The 17,709-nt window shown below is 43.6% G+C and overlaps 1 protein-coding gene across 2 annotated transcripts; it reads right to left on the reverse strand.

The window, feature by feature from the left end:
- Nucleotides 1-358: 358 nt before the first annotated feature.
- On the reverse strand, nt 359-17,433 carry RNPEPL1 (arginyl aminopeptidase like 1). Of its 2 annotated transcripts, none has more exons than XR_011727515.1 (11): nt 16,599-17,433; nt 10,072-10,212; nt 9,368-9,519; nt 8,810-8,926; nt 7,601-7,836; nt 6,592-6,705; nt 5,838-5,950; nt 4,711-4,819; nt 3,891-4,118; nt 3,344-3,598; nt 359-2,788 (listed from the first exon to the last, which is right to left on the reverse strand). XR_011727515.1 is itself a non-coding variant. In XM_071752465.1 (11 exons), exons 1-11 carry the CDS (start codon nt 17,325-17,327, stop codon nt 2,516-2,518), a joined length of 2,355 nt encoding a protein of 784 aa, XP_071608566.1. In that variant the 5' UTR covers nt 17,328-17,433; the 3' UTR covers nt 359-2,515. The 2 variants fall into 2 exon arrangements, 1 of the variants encoding a protein (XP_071608566.1); XM_071752465.1 differs by having other exon boundaries at nt 3,456-3,598.
- Between the last annotated feature and the right edge of the window lie 276 nt (nt 17,434-17,709).

The following is a 17,709-nucleotide window of genomic DNA, read 5'->3' on the forward strand; positions in this document are numbered from 1 at the left end:
AATAAAAAGAGACATTTGATGGGATCTCACAGAGATGGGAGCAGAAACACTAACTTAGATTTCATGTTCTTAAATCAGGAAACAGTCTACTAGGTTCAGACAGCATCTTCCTGCTCTGATGCATGTATATGCAAGCATACAGCTGAGATGATGTATTTCATTAGTTGCAGATAATATTTACTTTTGATTATTTGCTTTTGCCATTTCTCCAACCTCTTGCTGTGCAGCTCTTATTAGCTTCCAAACTCTCTCTCTGCTGCCCTCCCTCCACAAAAGGACAAAAGAAAGACAATGTGCGAAGTCAGCTCATCCACACATCTATAGCAGGGACACTGAAAAACAGCTCAAAAGACTGAACTTGTCACAAAGCTGAGTTTAATTTGACAATCATCATAAGGCATCCATGTAAATTAAAAATTCCCACCAGGGTCACATACATTCTCCCACAAAATATGTTAAAACAGAGGCCTGGGATTCCAAAAGATGCAAGTGGTTACTGGTCTTGGCCAGGCTGCCACTGCTGGCAGTGCAGTCCAGGAGACACAGCACCAACAGTGGCAACTCAGGAAGTGGAAAGTCAGCTTGCACAAATCTCTTTCAATAGACCAACAAATAAAAAGGAAAGAGATTTGTACAGAAAACATCATTCTCCATCCTTTCTGGGAAAACAAAACAATCAAAAGATAATCCCATTCAAAGAGGAGAGCTTGGAGTTCTGAATGGGCCCAGCAATGCTGATGGCCCATTAAAAAAAAAAAATCTAATGGAGCACTACAGAGGCCTGAGTTTATTATTGCTTTATCCCAGTTCAGCCCAGGCTAAGGCTATGGTGAAGTTCAATCAAATTAATTTAAAGCCAGAAAATGCAGATCCAGTAACAGCACCTAAGTCCCCATCCACACATGGGTGTAAACAGATTCTTTTGGCAAAAAAACCCCAAACCTCCCCAATTTCCCCTCTTCCTGTGCTATGCAGATCCCCATAGCAGGGCTAAAATTTGCCCCAAAGTATATATCAGATTCTCTCTCTTTCATCTCCTTTAGCTGAGCCTCTTCCAAATGTTTGACCTTTTTTTCAAACCAGCCCTCTATCCTGGTGATACATTAGCTCAGAAATGCTTCCTGGAAGCTCACTGAGAGGCACAGAGCTACCCACATGTTAAAAAAAAAAAATGTGGCATAGAGTCTGTGAACCATCACCTGTACTCTGTAATACCCAAGGATGCTTTGCCCTCATCTTCCTGAGACCTAATGGCACAGACAGAAGGGATCATCTCCCCATCTTGCATGCCTGGCCAGTGATCAAGAGAAACAGCATGCTGTGTAAATAAAATGGCATCACACCACCACCACCAGTCAGTAAACAGACTTGGGCAAAGGGGACCTTAAAAGCTTCCCATCAAGAAAGAGAGTGTTCACCTCTGACTATCATATGACAGGCAATTGTTATTCACGCAAACATTATTCAAGGCAGTAAAATTTTAGCATGGATATCTCCATGGTCAACTGACAGGCCCAATGTATGACAGGGATCTTTTAAAAATTAAATTAAAGTCCTGCTAATTCTTTCAAAAGGACAGAATAGAAGAGACATAGTGCATCTGACGAATGCATGAGCTGCACATCTTGACACACTTACAAAGTTTCAGCTCGACTTGTCAAAACAGCTAAAAAGATATAGGCATCCAGCTAGTACCAGAACTGATGGCATTTGGGGACCTAAACTTAACTTTTTTTAAAATTTGAGCCTATATATTTCTTTATTGCTTGTCCCATTGAGTGCAAAGGGAAAACTGAGGGGGTAGGATTAACTACAGAAGGATTTCAAATCCATTTTAAGGTTTCCCTGCTCTTTTATATATATTTATATAAAGCATTATTATTACTTAGCCACCTGGGAGCAGGGGGGCAGGAACTATTTAAAATTAGTTTCTTAATTATTTAAGCATTAGTCCCCTACCTCCCAAATCACAATACCTCTGTCACACAGTAAGAAGCATAAACTTGAAAATGTGTCTGCTGCCATCAGCAATTCCTGAGTCTCTCCTTTGCAGAACTTCAGCCCAAACATCAGGATAATGGCAGCTTGGCACATATACACTCTATAGCAACATACACACAGCAAGTAGGACATCCCTCAGTGGCCTCAGGCAAAAAAAGTAAGAAAGAAAAACAAAAAACAAAAAAACAAAAACCACCAAGCTTGGAGAAACAATCCAGAAGAGCCTTAGGAAAGGGAACTATCCACCTTCCATGGAGAAAAAACCACCCAGGAGTCCCAACTGCCCAGTACAAACTGAATCAAAATATCCATCCCACAGCTGAAGGAGATCTCTGAAACCTGTCAGTGTCACACGCTGGTTACTTGAAGGCACATTTGCTTTGTGTTTGGGGAGGCAAATCCAGTTACAACAACACACTGCAGCTGCAGGGCTGAGGGAAAGGAGGAGACACTTGGTATCTTTCCTCTGTTCTGTCCCCATTTTCAGGCTTCATGGCTGGCATGAGCTGGTGATCTACGCAGACACATTAACATCCCTGAGTGAAATGGCACCATTTGTGGCCTCTGAGACTTTGTCCTCAAGCACCATTGCTGGTGTGTCTGTAGTGACTGCTGTAGTGTCTATGGCAGGAAGTGGATTCAAGCCCTGTGATAAGATCTGTTGGATGGTTTTCCGCAAATTGGGGTGCAGCTGATTTTGGGTCTGGTAAAAAATTTCTAAGGCAAAGGACTTGAGGGTGCCAGTGCAAAGGTCCTCATAAAGTGGAATTGTGTACATCCGAGACATCTGCAAAAAAGGAAAACTGGATAATATAACTTGAATAAATGTAAAGAGGTGCAGTTCTACAGCTACACTCCAACAGCCCTGAATGACTTCAGACAGGAGACAACACATTTCTTAGAAAAGCAGCCAAGCCTATTCTAAATAAGTTTAATGCAAGGATTTTTATGAATGATAAAAAATAATTTGCTCCCTATGTCTAAACTACCCCCACAAATAACAGAACTACTTTTAAAAGGCCCAGGAAAAGAGGCCACAGCAAACACATGCATTAACCTCCTGCACAATGAAGACTATTGTAAGGAATTCAGTGGGCCCTAGGCTTGCTCAAAGTGTAAACACTCAAACAATCACATGATTTAGTAGTGTGAAAATTTCTGGTCAAGGAAAAGCCATGGCTGATACAAAGCCAGCCAAAAAATGCACCAGGCAGAGCTGGGACAAGGGTATTGAGTTAGGCTAAAAAAAGCAGATTATTATCTGTAGGCATTTCAAATTACACCTGCCCATTCCTCCCCACCCACTAGCAGGTGAGCCATGCTCGGCCCCTTCGCAACACACCTGGACTACACTTGGCCAGGAAGCAGAAGTTCCAAGGTCTTTCACGTCGCATGTCTCATGCACATGTCTCATGCACTGAGAGGTGCAGTGATTTTAATCCAGCAGTTAGTACCTGGTTTTCCAAGAAGCGACGGACTTTGTAAAGGTCTGGGTAGTAGTCATTTCGGACTACAATCTGCAACCAGCGGATACGGATTTCTGCATTCATGGAGTCCAGCTGAGAGGAGTAACATTCCGAAAGCTTTTTTATCACCTCTGAGGACAGAACATTCACAGAGAAAGAACGATGACCTATCTTGTCAAGTTTGAGGGTTGTCACAGAATAATGAATCACAGCACCACAGAATCATAGAATGGTTTGGGTTGGAATAGACCTTTAAAGATCATCTAGTCCAACTTCCCTGCCATGGGTAGGGACATCTTTCACTAGATCAGGTTGCTCAAAGCCACATCCAACCCAACCTGACAGGTCAACAAGGGCTGGGGCTCTTTGAAGTTTAGTTCATTCTTCAGGAATACTTTTCTACTATCTTGATAAGATACTTACCATGTGGCAGTGGTGACCCATCTAGCAATCTGTCCAAGAAAAGCACGGTTTGGAATGTTCTCCATTTAGTGAGGTCAACACTGCTGGCAGCAGCAACAGAGTCCAGAGGCTCCGTTGTCCAGAGTTTGAAGAGCATCTCCACTGGTTTAGTCAGGCTGGATCCCTGAGATAAGTCTGGCTCAGCTAATGGAGGTCCTGTAGCATTGAGCCAACGTTCGAACTCCAGTCCTGGAATGAGGAGCACCAAAAATGTCACGCAGGTGTCTCTGCAGGTGGCTTGTCTGCCTCAAGGTTCAGGACTGCTTCTAGCACAGTTTAAAGAGGTTCTTACAATAGCAAATCAGACCAGCCTTCTCTAGTTTACAGACCTTTCATAAATCCACCAGCAGCTATAAATAGGGATTTAAGGGAGGGTGAAATGTTGCAGAAAAGATTTTATAAGCACGGATAGGACCTTGGGAAAACCTACAGTTCTCATAGTATGTTTTCTGTAATTAAAATAGATGAAGCGTGTTCACCTTTTCCTTGTGCTTCAGCGTGCACAAATCTCACATGTACTGATCACTGTCAGCAGTGCAAGAGAAAGTCAACTGAGGGCCACTCAGCTGATTAGTTCTAAAATTGTCAGCAATTTAAGAAGTTCTCTTTCCCCAACGTGAACAGAGTAACAATCACCAAAACCCTTTCCATCATGAACATCTGGCTGTTGCCAAAGAATTTTATTTGCTTTAGCATTTTCTTGTGCAACCTCCAAGCCAAGCACAAAATTCATCACACAAGTTTTCTACAGTGCTTACAGTTAACTAAGTAAATTTCTTACCTGCTTTGCTCTCAACACACTGCTCTTTCAGCTCTGGAAAAAAATTCAAGAAGGAGTCCAGAAGATCTTGAGCCACAACACTGGTAAATTTGTACTTCTCGATGTAGGCCTGAAACAGTAAAAAGGATAACTTATGGTTAGGTAAAAGACAGTTTCCTTTCAATTAAGGACTACTGCATGCAATTAAAAATAGAGATGGAAGAATGAGAACAAGTATTTGGAAGGTTTAAAAAAAATAGCCAACCAGAGAAACAAAACAAAACAAAACAAAAAAACCCAAAACAACAACAAAAATCCAAGAAAAATATCCTCCCTGCAGAGGAGTAAAGCACCACAACAAGAAAAAAAAAAGGGTAGCTGCAAATACATTGTCAGCTGAGTTTTTTTCTGAATATATGGGTTTTTTTTCTGAAACAGATCAGATATTTTAATGTATCAAGGGCAAGAAGATTTCCTTATACTTGACACTAATGAAAAAACAGACCACATCTGGATGCTGTATTGTGCACTGATATGATTATGGCCTAAAGTCATCCTTACATAACTAGAGATGAGAAAAAGATGGAATGGGGATGGATAACAAGAGGAGATGAAAAAACACACATGCAGCAAAACGAAAAAGCAATGAGTTGTGCCACTTTTCAAAAGCAAGTCAACAACTGATATAATTTTCTATAACTTTTGCAAATGTGCTCTGAGACACCAAACCTGCCTCATTGTAGGAAACCATGCCCGTTGTCACACTGGCTGAAAAAAACCCACAGGCTGCTACTGTTTAGTAGTGAATGAAGCCACATCATTCCATTCCAGCTGGAACACTTTTCTAATTTTTTGGAGCCCATAACAAGAGGTAACAAAAATATACTACTACTCTGTACTTGGCACCTCATAAGCTCAGAATTTGAGATGGAAGAAGAGCACAAGTGCATTTACTTAAGAGAAGTATTAATAAAACCTGCCACACACAGAAAGATTGATATAGGATGGCAGATGGGCCTACATGATTCTTCCATCTTGGACACACTTGTATTTAACTTTATCCCTATCAATTAGCCACAGCAACAAAAGCTGAAACAAACCATAACAGTTCTCAATCTGAAGAGAAACACATGTTTTTTCACACTCACTCTTAGGAAGGAGTCAAAATGTCTTGGATCACCACAGAGCTGGGACAGGTAGTAAACAAAGCAGTAGCCTTTCTCATAGGTGAAGAGGTTCATTAAATTACTAGGATTTACACCTGAAAGGAGAAGACAATGTTCTAAGATTCTGTAATGAGGACACTAATTTATAACCCTTCTAAGTGTACTGACCCCTTAGAGGTCACCAAGTGGAGATGCAGTGACATAAAAAACAAAATAAGCCTGTTGTCAGTACATTTAATTTACTATGGTAAATTAAACAGAAGCAGTCAATTTGTTTAGGCTGAAAAAAAAGCAAAAAAAAAAGCAATAATTGTGTGGTAAGTATTAATTCCTAATAGAACAACTCACTTCAGATTAGAAATCACTGAAAACATCTAGAATTTGAAGAAAAATATTTTTTTTCCCCAGTGTTAAACTCAGAGAATCAACATACCATGAATTTGTAAAGATATCAATACAAGGTAATCAGTATGTGTTCATTTTTTGAAATTTCTAGCACCTGCTTTTCCATTCCATTTGGTTCCACTATCATTTCCACTTGCATTTTAGGTTGTTTTCAGTATCATCTGGATGGAAAATGTTGCTTTATTTACTTTTAGACTGGTCCACAAATGATTACTTCTTTTTTCTTTTTTCTTTTTATAAAGGATATGTAAAAATCAGTCTTTTTTTTTCCTATATTCCAGCATTGATATACAGAAATTTTTTATATAGCAGCTTCAGCCAAAAAGAATACCTGGCTCCAGTTTAACCTGAAGCTTGCTGACTGGGTTGTCTTCTCCAAGCAGCTTCATCTGTCTATGGAGAGCATCAAGGCGGAATGCAGTCTCCAAACATGTGAAGGCAGCTCCTGCCCCAGAAAGAAACATTAGTTGTGGAAAAATGACAAGCAAAATCTGACTTGTGCAGAACTAGCACAGGTACAAAATAAAAGCCACTGTAGGTGTAGCCACTTCTTTCCCTAAGCTTCATTATCATCAGTTCATCTCCAAAACCAATATACATGAACAAAAAACAGAGGCATCCTTCTAAACACTCTCGCTACCAAGATTTCCAGGAATTTTTCCAAGACTGTTTACAGCAGCCATGTGAGAATACACATGGTACAGGCTTTTAACAACATAACAGGACAAACTAGAGAAGTCTATGTTCCCATTATTCACTTCAATAAAAATCCGATTAAACTGAAAAGCAGTAAGAGTAATTTACTACTTATACATTCTAAAGACACTACCACCCAATTGACCTGTACAACTGACTGATATGAGCAAAGGCAAGGCTGTACAATTCTACAGTAAGCCTCAAGCAGATGTATACTTTTTTTTCTCTAACTATTGCCATCATTCCCTCCAACAGCTACTAATTGATCAGGATTAGAAATACAATCATTCAGGGGGCACATTTCACAATGTAGCCATCTTTCTCTGAAGCATCCTCTGCACACCTTGTCCTGACATACAAACACCTGGTACCCAACAGTGCTTCTGAAGTTCCTACAAAGATGCTTACAATGCTGAGCTAACACACCTCACTCAGAGCCCTGCTGATTCCACCCAAAGCCAATATGTAAGACACTGAACACTCAAGATGTTCAATGCAATGTTAAAGTTTGGGGCCGTGTTTGTTCCAGAAATGGAAAAAGAAAACCAGCTACAGACTTTGGAGCTCAAGGCAAATACTCTATGCAGCCACCTCTCAGTCATTGCTTAGACACATGAAAAGGAGAAATATTTTCACATCTGTACCATAGGTCTCCGTGGTGATCCGGCGCTGTGCATACGTGGCCAGCCCCTCACTCAGCCACATCTCTTCCCATGTAGCATTGGTGACTGCATTTCCAAACCAGCTGTGGGCAACTTCATGAATGACATCAATGATCAAAAACTCATCACTCTCAAGAATGGAAGAGATGATGAAGGTCAGGCATGGGTTTTCCATGGCAACAATAGGGAAGGATGGAGGAAGAAAAACAATGTCATATCTAAAATTAGGGAGAGAGAAAAAAAGATAAAGGAGTTTGGTAAGCTGCAGCTATTTCAAGACACACAAAGTAACTTTTTTTTATTATTATTTAGGGAATAAATAAATTCTTCTGAGATTTTTTGTGAATTCTAGACCATCAAGTTCCCGCCACACGAGCAAACTCATCTCAAGTTGTATATCTGAGAGCCAGAACCCCTACATTTACTCTACATTTACTATCACATACACAGTGTTGAGTCCTCAGAGGCTGCCAGTAAAGAGAGAGGCTGGGAAGCGACCAAATTAATTGATCTGGTGTACCTGCAGTGTCAGCAAAATGTCTCTAGTCTGTCTTCCTCAGAATCTAACAATACTATTTGTTCTATATTCTGTTTTCCACCCATGATCAGCACTGACACACTGGGCCTTTTTCTCATATAATTTCAGTGTTTATACAAAGAATGAAAGTGTTCTCTCAAAACCATTCTCTACTAATACATAGACAAGCTGAACTTCAGCAACTATTAATGTTTGGTTTAGGGACTAGGATTCTCAATGAGTCTGCACGCAGTCAGCTTTTTAGCATTTTCAGGCACACCACAATATATATCATACATCAAATACCATATGTAAAAATAAATCAAATAAATAAATAAAAGTGCCATACATTTTAAGTGGTCTTCAGCTCAATGTTGGATCTGCATCACAGAACACTACAGTGCAAAAAACCTTCTCTCCTCAGGGAAGATCTACTGTTTAGAAACCTCCAGTTCTGCCCACCACACCAGGCAAAAACACCACCATGCCTCCATTGTCCTCTCAGTCACTTGCAGAGACAAAATTCCAGAGGTTGTTTCCCAGCTACTGAGGTGCTGCCAGCTCACAGGCTCATTTGTCCTGCTACTGCTAGCTTAGGGAGAAGGCATGATAATTTCTCAAGATTGTTTTACTTGGTTCCCATTACACATTCCTGGGAGACTTATTAAACTCACCTTCCCCATATATATGGGCCATACAGACTCTCTGCAGCAGTCAGCCAGCGCTCAACCATGCCAGAGAGCTTGCTGATGGCTGTTGGCAGGAGGCAAGGCTCTGCCCACACTCTGCTCCTGTCAGGAAACAGAAAACATCAGGTGATACTTCAGCAAACTGAGTTATCTCTTTGAAAAAATAGCCTGACTAGTCACCACACTTCCATGTACGGTAATAGAGCTAAAACGTCTCACGTTGGATTCAGGCCTTCTTTAGACCAACACTCAATGGATACATGGCAAAAGATAACCAAAGATCCCTTAAATCACTTTAAGGCAATGAGGGAAGTAGCTGTAATCATTACAGGGGACAACGAATAATGTTTATGAAAAAAGAAAATACCTTTGCCAGTGCAGTGCTATGCAGTACTTTACACCCAACTAAACCTCAAACTCTGAACACCCAACAGCTCATGGTCCCAACTGTTCCCTCATCCATACCTCAGAAGTATTTACTACTTATAACCTGAAGCACTGCACAGAGACACTAAAAGCAGATCAACCCACTGCAAATCTTACCTTGGACCTATATCTGCATGTGTAAGGTCTCCTGCCACCATGGCCACTAAGTAGGCAGGAACTGGGTATTCCATGTAAAATTGATAGACACCTTCCTCTTCTAAGTAGGTGCTTTGGGTGGCACTCATCAACACCTGCATGCCTGCTGGAGCCTGAAAGACCAACATCATACACATCAACTCACTAGATGATCACAGCTGAATGAATACACCACAGATCCCTGTGGGTTTTTTTCATCTATGTCTAACACGATGAACATTAAAAACAACTATTTCTATAACACAAACCAAAAATATTACTCCTCTTATATCACACAAGTTCTTATGCCAGATCCCCCCCCACTAAAAAAAGTACCCATGTATCAAATACAGCTGCATGTTATCATCAATAACCACTGCTGGAACTGACAGGCTGAATTCTCTTTCATATTATCCATTTCATGGTTACTCTTTCACTTCTGAGCAGAGGGAAGGCAAGACTCAAGCACGACAGACAACAGAGTTGCCTTTGTGGCAGTACCCTGACTCTGTTTCAAGAGCCAGAATGGAATCTAAAAAAATTCTGTATTTTTTATAAGACTAAGTGTCTCAATGAGTATTTTCTATCATGGATCAATGGTATTTTCTATCCAATGTGTCTATGCTTTCACAAGTTAACTGCAGCTAAGAGCTCCATGAACCATTTATATCCATGTTGTCACTTACCTTGACAGTAGCTGAATATGTACACTTCACTGCTGGTGTGTCAAAGCAGGGGAAGAAGGACCGGTTGCACACTGAGTGGCCCTGTGTGAAGACAAATGGCTTGGCATTGCCATACGTCAGTTCTGGATCCAGCCACCAGATCTGTTGAAACATGATGTGAAGAAGAGGTAAGGGAAAGAGATAAAATCACAAGGACAAACTGCCAAAAAAATAAAAAAAACAAAACTGAGATCAAGAGGATTGTGGGGGAGGAGCTGTTTGGCAGCCCAGATGCACACCTGGCACAGGGCACATTTCCATTTCTAACAATACATCTTTCTACTGTTTATTTGCTGTGACTACTCAGAGCAATTTCTCACTGTCTAAACACAGGGTGGTGCCACATAATACAGTGTTTTCCAGCCACTAGCTATTGCGGTTGTATCGATTTGCTTGGTTAATAAAAACTCCCTGGCAAACATCCACACAACCTTTTTCACCAAGGGAGTACTCTGAATATCTCCATGTTTTTAATTCACCATGAACAGAAGTACTAGGGTAGTGCAAGCTGTGGAAAAAAAAAACAACAACAAACTAAACAAAAAAACACACAACAAAAAATAAACACAAACCAAAAAACCCTGAGGCTGAACAGTGTACACAACGTTATCTCTGCCCCTGACACTGCCCTGATGCCTGAAGCATCAAACACTTTGGCACTACGAGAAAGTCAGTATACATAAGAAACATCTGGTCAGTGACATTGGAAGCCTCTTTATACAGAGAGCACAAGGAGATTCTGGGTGGTCACAAAAAATTAAAAATCCCAGAAAACACCACTGAGCATGTAAATTTTCAGTATCAAACAGCAAATAAATAATAAGTCAGACCCTCAGCAAATAATTAAAACATATTATGAATAATATGGAATAGTGCCGTTATTTGTCTTTTTGATTTTTCTGTTTCCAATGTAATATTTGTGCTTTCACATGCTCCTTGCCTCCAACTTTGAAGTGTAGGAACAATTTTAAATAGGGATATTCTTGTAATCCTATAACTCTGCAGCTGAACTTTTATGGCAAATATAAAATACTATGAAACTTTCGATAAACTTGAAACCACTGAAAGTCTTGGGAACAGTTAAGTACAAGGAAGAAAACTTCTGAGTCTGCCAAATTCTTAGATCAAAGCAACCAATAAATCAGAATTTGGGGAACAGCAATTAGTGCAGACACTAGTTCAGTTCTAGTCCTCAAGAAAACGCAATTAAATACTTACAGAAGAGAAGCATGGGTGCCATGTCTGCTCTGGTCTTAACAACATATTACAAATCTGTCTCCTAGTTAACCTCTATGTGTTCTGGAAATCAAAGTTTTCTCTCTCTCCCTCTGTTCTATAAGGTTATTCTTCATTATCTTCTTCCTATGCCTTTAGACCCTTCTCCTCAGACACCAGTGTGCTCCTCTCCTAAACCAGCAACTTCAGCAGCACCCCTGGGGATCAGGGAAAGGTAAGGAAAGAAAAGATACCGTCAGCAGCTTTCATTTATTCATATAGAGGCTCACAATTCCACTGGCAAAAGGGTTTTAAGTGGTAGGCATTAAAAATTTAAAAACCTTTACCTAGATGTACAATTAATCTCAGCACCATGCTGATCTTGAAATGTATTTTAAGATTATCCTCTTCTGTTTCAAGCCTATTGGGCCAAACACATGCTTAAAGTATGACTTCTGACAAACCCTGCCTCACATGCACCACAAAGGCTAAGGATATGTGGTCATTTGAACCTACATGCTGCATTTCATGCCCAAATCCCTAGGTCGAAGCTGAGGTGCACTACATAACTACAGATCTCCATCCTATGGATGCCTGCATTTCATGGCAATGAATATCCTCTCTGTGATGTGACACAGTGGAACTGGAGGCAACCGTTTCAGAAAGCATTTGGGAACACACGTCTCATTAAAAACCACAGCTTGAAATTAAAACCTTCCTCCCAGAACACACATTCACATAAAAATGCGAGTGCTTTGTTTTAATCCAGGGCAGTAGTTTTCTAATGATCCATGCAGGAGACTCACAAATTAAGGTTTTAAAGAACTGTCCCAATGCCAACTTTTAAAAACACTTCTGTGATCAGTGGCTTTGTGCTTATGCCACAAAAAGTCTGACATACAGCCTCTATTGTTTGCCCTGCTGAATTGATTCACCTTCAAAAGGTCCCATTTCCTTTGCTGTTTTAAGAGACAGAAAAGGCTAACAAAGAAAACAGAGATAAGACAACACCAGACCTAAATTGCAACACTACAGTAGGAAGACCTCACTTTAGAGAAGAGAGATAAGGGGAGGTTCTCCCTGACCAGTACATAAGCAGGAAGCATAGAGGAACTGACAAGTTGATTCTTGTTTACAAGAAACTCCATAAATTAAAGACAATTTCTTTTCAACCAGTCCCCCCTTATTCAACATTTGGTTGAAGTTAAATGAAGCACCAGCCCCACAGGCCAAGAGGGAAAAAACATTTGCAAAGGATGAAGTATTTTTTTCCCCTGTTTCCTGATGTCTGCAGCTACATGGCAAGCCACTGTCTCTCTTTCCAGATGCACTCGGAACAATGATGAAAGTTATCCTGAAACAATATAAATAGATCTGTAATATAAATAGACCAGGCTATGCTGTTGGACACAGGCAGAACTATGGACTGGGGAAAATGAGGGTAAGCAGTGTCCCAGAAAGGAGTGCAAGGAGCAGGGTACTGCTGGGAGTGGAACAGCACACAGCAACAAAGCAGTATCTGGGTCCATACCATCTACTCTGCACCTGAATCCCTCCTGTCCTCCCCTTTGGAAGACATTCCCTTTGGAAATGTATGTGATGTCATCATAATGTTCACCATTTTTATCTAGGTTTTAATGTACACAGGAGAGCTGTTTCACACATTAAAGCTGTTCTATGGTGTACTTTAAGTAGCAGCTGCTGCCTAGTTCCTCTTCTGAACAGAGGTTTTGGGCAACCCTGGTTTCCCCCCCTGCTACATACTGCAAAGAAGCTCACGCTTTCTAAGTACCTGATGAGATTACAATTTTTATTGACTTAGATTATAGACTTTTACCCAAATCCAGCAAATGACAAGGACAATAAGCTACACCTCTTCCAGTTTTAAATCTCTCCATGTTTCTACCTGCATTATTTATGAAGCTCCTGGGAAGAGCTGCAATGCCACAGCATCTGTTCCAGACAAACAACAAGCTTTTCCATCTGATGACAAAGTAAACCAAATACCTAAGCAGCAGAGGATGTGACAGGACTGAAGCACACCTGGACAGCAAGTTACTCTAGGACTGAGGAGTATAATGGAACAAGAAGGAATTTTCCAGCACTGTAAAATTGACTGCCCTTTTTGCTAAATCCTGAAAATGAAGAAATGCTCTCATTTTTCATACCCAAAAGCAGAGTAGGGTTTGCATTTAAGGCTGTCATGGAAAGAAAACAGCACTGCCAAATCAGAGGCGTGACACAATGAACAAGAGACAGATGCAGATTTTTCTCCCTGGAGAAGGAAGAAAAAAAAAATCTTATGAAAGAGTATTGGTACAACCAAGAAGTAAGGGAGGGAAAAGAATGGGAGGAGAGCAGCACTATTGTCACTGACACACCTGATCAGCAAGTGCCTTCTGCCCACAACATGAGATACCCACAATGTTTATGACAGTCTTGCTTCTGATGTGAGCTGGTGATGTACTGAGCATATGGTTTCTTAATAGCACAGGGAGCTGGAATGCTCTGTGAAAGGCAGATTTAGTCTCTCAGCTGTCTCTCAATGTCCATCAAACAACCAAAGATCTTGGCTCCTTCCTCCACATGAGAAATGATGGGGCAGTCGAATAATATATCCAGATGGCTCAACCCAAGTATATCAAGGCAACCAGTTTCCAATTTTAAACTGAATACTGTCTCTGCTGCTGATCTCACTGCCAACATGTTTGTGCTGCACTGTAACATGAATTTACTGTTTTACAGGTCCCACAAGCATGCTAACAGTTCCCCAGAAAATAAAACCTCACCTGAAAAGGGTATATTCAGAGAAAAGCCAAAGAAAATAGAAATTTCAGGAACAGTCTAACACTGTAAACTTGTTTTGCTTCTGCAGATAAAAAGGACTGCTACTGGACATGAGTATAAACCAGCTCACCCTTACACATAAGTTAACCATCCCTGAAAAACAGCAATGAGAGACAGCACTACAACAGCACAAACCTACTTTGAATTCAAATAAATAAATAAATAAAATTAAAATAAAATAAAAAGTTCAGTGTGCTGAACATGAAAGGCTAGAACAGGTGCTGCTCAAGGACAAATATTTTGCCAGCCAAAACCTACAATAGTGAGCAAGGAAACATGAAATGATTTATGTCAGTAGGCATGCCTGCTTCTACTCTTCAGTAATGCTTGAAAAGGGCAGTGCATGTCCCTGACACTGTAACCATCAGTCATCTCTTGACACTAGTCCTTGTAGCTTCATTTCAGCTGAAGTAGTACATGTGGCTAAAGGAACAATAAAGACTTCAAAAGTCAGGATGAAGAATATCTAGTCCACATCTGATCCAGAGGAAGCAAGGTGAACAGGAGAGACAATGAAAAAACCTCCCTACCCTCAGCATCCTCCAACATGTAACATTCACGCTGAGTTGTGTGCAGGGCCAAGGAGGCAGCATGGGAACAAAAAGTGACACTAAAAGAACATCACATCAGCCACCTTCCAGGGTTTTTTCAAAACATTTCTGAAGCTGAGTCTCAGATCAGTATTCCATCACATTTGATACTAGTTGTCCACAGATACAGGGGGACAGTCTGCTCTTTTGGCATCATGTCTGGTAAAATCCAGGAGAAAACACAGCCTGGCCTAAAATAAAACAGTTTACTAAAGAGAAGGAAAGTGTGTTATCCTGTACTAGGGAAGGTATGGGTCTTCCAGACTAGAGAATTTTTATAGAGCATATAGCAACACCAAACCAGCTTTAAAGCCTTTGCACAATAAACAAGACATAGAGTAGACAAAAGAAATGGGTGTCTTGAAATCTTGAAGAAAAATAAATAAATAACAGAATCTTCTGAACACACTATGGGCCTTAAAACTCATCTCCCATCTGCTTCTTCAGTGCAGAAAAACTACAGCAAAGTATTGTTTGTACAAGGAAATATCAAAACCAGGAACTCCGGAGGTGAAAAGGAACAATATCCCCCCTTATAAACAGATACAGATTTTAAAAGTGCCAGAGCTTCACCTCATCTTCCCACTTCTACAGAAGGACTAACCAGCAAGTTAAAAGGTCACCATACAACAAAAGGAAACTTCCGTCAATAAAAATCTTCACGTGGAACTCACAGTTCCAAGTGAGCCAATGCATTAAGACTATCCAGATAACTCCGAGGATGAAATTAACTTTTGTGAGTTTCAACGTAGTATTAAAATTAGACTGAAATAGGTCCAGCAAATTCATTCTATTCACCAACATTTTCAGTTCATATTGTCTAGTATTCACTTGCTATTGGGTTATTTTGTATCAAGCCGGTATGTTCAATTCCTGTTCTTTTTAAATACACTGTAGCAGTTAAAGAGATCCACATATTTACTGGGTTTGATCAATGTTACTGCAATACCAGACAAGCAGGCTGAGAGCCCGCTCCATTAGGCAAGACAGAAGCACCAAAGTTCCAAGACTCTCAAAAAAACATTACTTTTGCAAATAGGATAATGAACCACATGACAAAAATCATGTTAAATATCAGGGGCTTAAAAGAAGTGACAGAGTTTACAAAGCATCTTGCTGCTGAAGGCTAATCCACACAAGACAGAGAAGCACCCCCATAGTCGCATCGAAATGGTATTTCTGGGCCATTTCTCACTCCTACAAGCTCTCTGCTAGGTATGTGGAATCTCTCCCTGCTCTTCTCAAAGCTCCTGACCGTGGCTGGTTGGAACACCAACCTAGGTGTGCAGGGCCTCATGTTGTAAACACCTAGCAAAACCCACAGGGAACCTCCTGTACTTGGAACTTACATAACTTTTCCGGAAGAATTCCGCCGGAGCAGGAGTTTTTAAATCCTCATGCTCCTCGCCAACAACGGCCACGCCCTTAAAGGCCGAAAGACTGTCAAGTGACTGTCGTGACTGGAGATGCGGAGCCTCGGGGGCCACGGCCACGGGGGAAGAAGAGGGGACAGCTGAGTCGGCAGGACAGGAGCATCACTGCCCAGCGCGCCCTGGGATGGGGCTCGGTGCCGCGGGCTGGGGATTGGCACCGGGGGCAGGGGACAGATGCTGTGGAGAAATAGCCTGGCGGCCGAGGGGGGATGGGGACATAAGAGGAGGGGGCTAAGAGCGAAACACCTCCCGCTGCGGAAACCAGGGTGCTTCCCACTTACAGAAGAAAAATGTGAGAAAGGCGGGGAGGGAGTTGGGGGGAGGGAAAACACGGGAGGGGCCCCAGCACTCGGTTTCCTATTTTACCCCCCCCACCGCCGCCCCCCGGCAGCGCGGTACTTACGGCGGGGCCGTCGGCCGTGGTGTAACGGACGATGATCTGGAAGGGCTGGTGGGGCTGGAGAGCAGCGGGCAGAGAGACGGTGAGGGACGAGCCGTAGTCGGTGAAAGGGTCCACGCGGAAGCCGAGCGGGCAGGCGGAGCAGGGCGGATGGGCGAAGAGGGGCAGAGGCGGCGGCGGCTCGGCGGCGGCGGGCGGAGGGCTGGCGGGCTGCTCCCCCGGGGCAGCGGCGGGGGCAAGCGGTCCGGCGGCGATGCAGGGTGCCGAGAGGAAGGTGGCGGTGGAGGGCGGGCTGGCGGCACAGGGCGGCGCGCAGGGCGGCGGCGGCGGCGAAGGCGGCGGGCAGGGCGGCGGGGGCAGCGGGGCCGGGGCGGTGGCGGTGGCCTCGGCGGGCGAGAAGGCGAAGGAGCAGGGCGCTTCTCCCGCCGGGGCGCGGCGGTAGGCGGCCGAGATGACGTGCAGGGCCGGGTGGACGTCCAGCACCAGGGCGTGGGGCTGCGGCCGCAGGGCGCAGAGCTCCAGCACCAAGCAGCCCGCCAGCGCCCGCGCCTCGGGCCGCAGCTCCAGCCCCAGGTGCAGGTGGCGGAGGCTGAAGAGCTGCGAGCTGGAGGCCGACGCCACGTCCGGCGGCGGCTCGGGAGGAGGTGGCGGGGCCGGCGGGGCCTCCGGCCCGGCGGCGGACCCCTTGCGGCAGCAGCACAGGCCGGGCGGCCGCGGAGCCGGTGCCGCCATGGAGCGGCGGAGGAGGAGGAGGAGGCAGCGGAGGCGGCGGCTGCTATGTGAAATCCATGGGCGGGCGGGGAGGAGGGAGGCCCCGGCGGCCGGAGCGACCGGGGCGGGGAGGGGGGGGAAAAGGGCCGCGCAGGCCCCGCGCGGCACCGGCCGAGGGAGCGCAGGGCCCGGGCCCGGAACAGCCAGCGGCGTGCGCGGCCGCCAGGGGGCGCTGCGCCGGACGGCGGGGGCGCTCGAGGGCAGCCCCGCCCGCCGCTGGCTGCGCGCGCACCGGGGGGCGACGCGCCGAGAGCCCCGGGAACAGCCCCGAACCGCTGGGGACACGGACAGGGACACGGACAGAGCTTTCCTCCCCGTCCCGCACCTTCGCTAGGCTCTGTCC

The sequence above is a fragment of the Heliangelus exortis genome, chromosome 9 (assembly GCF_036169615.1).
Source record: "Heliangelus exortis chromosome 9, bHelExo1.hap1, whole genome shotgun sequence".
Taxonomy (NCBI): Eukaryota; Metazoa; Chordata; class Aves; order Apodiformes; family Trochilidae; genus Heliangelus; species Heliangelus exortis.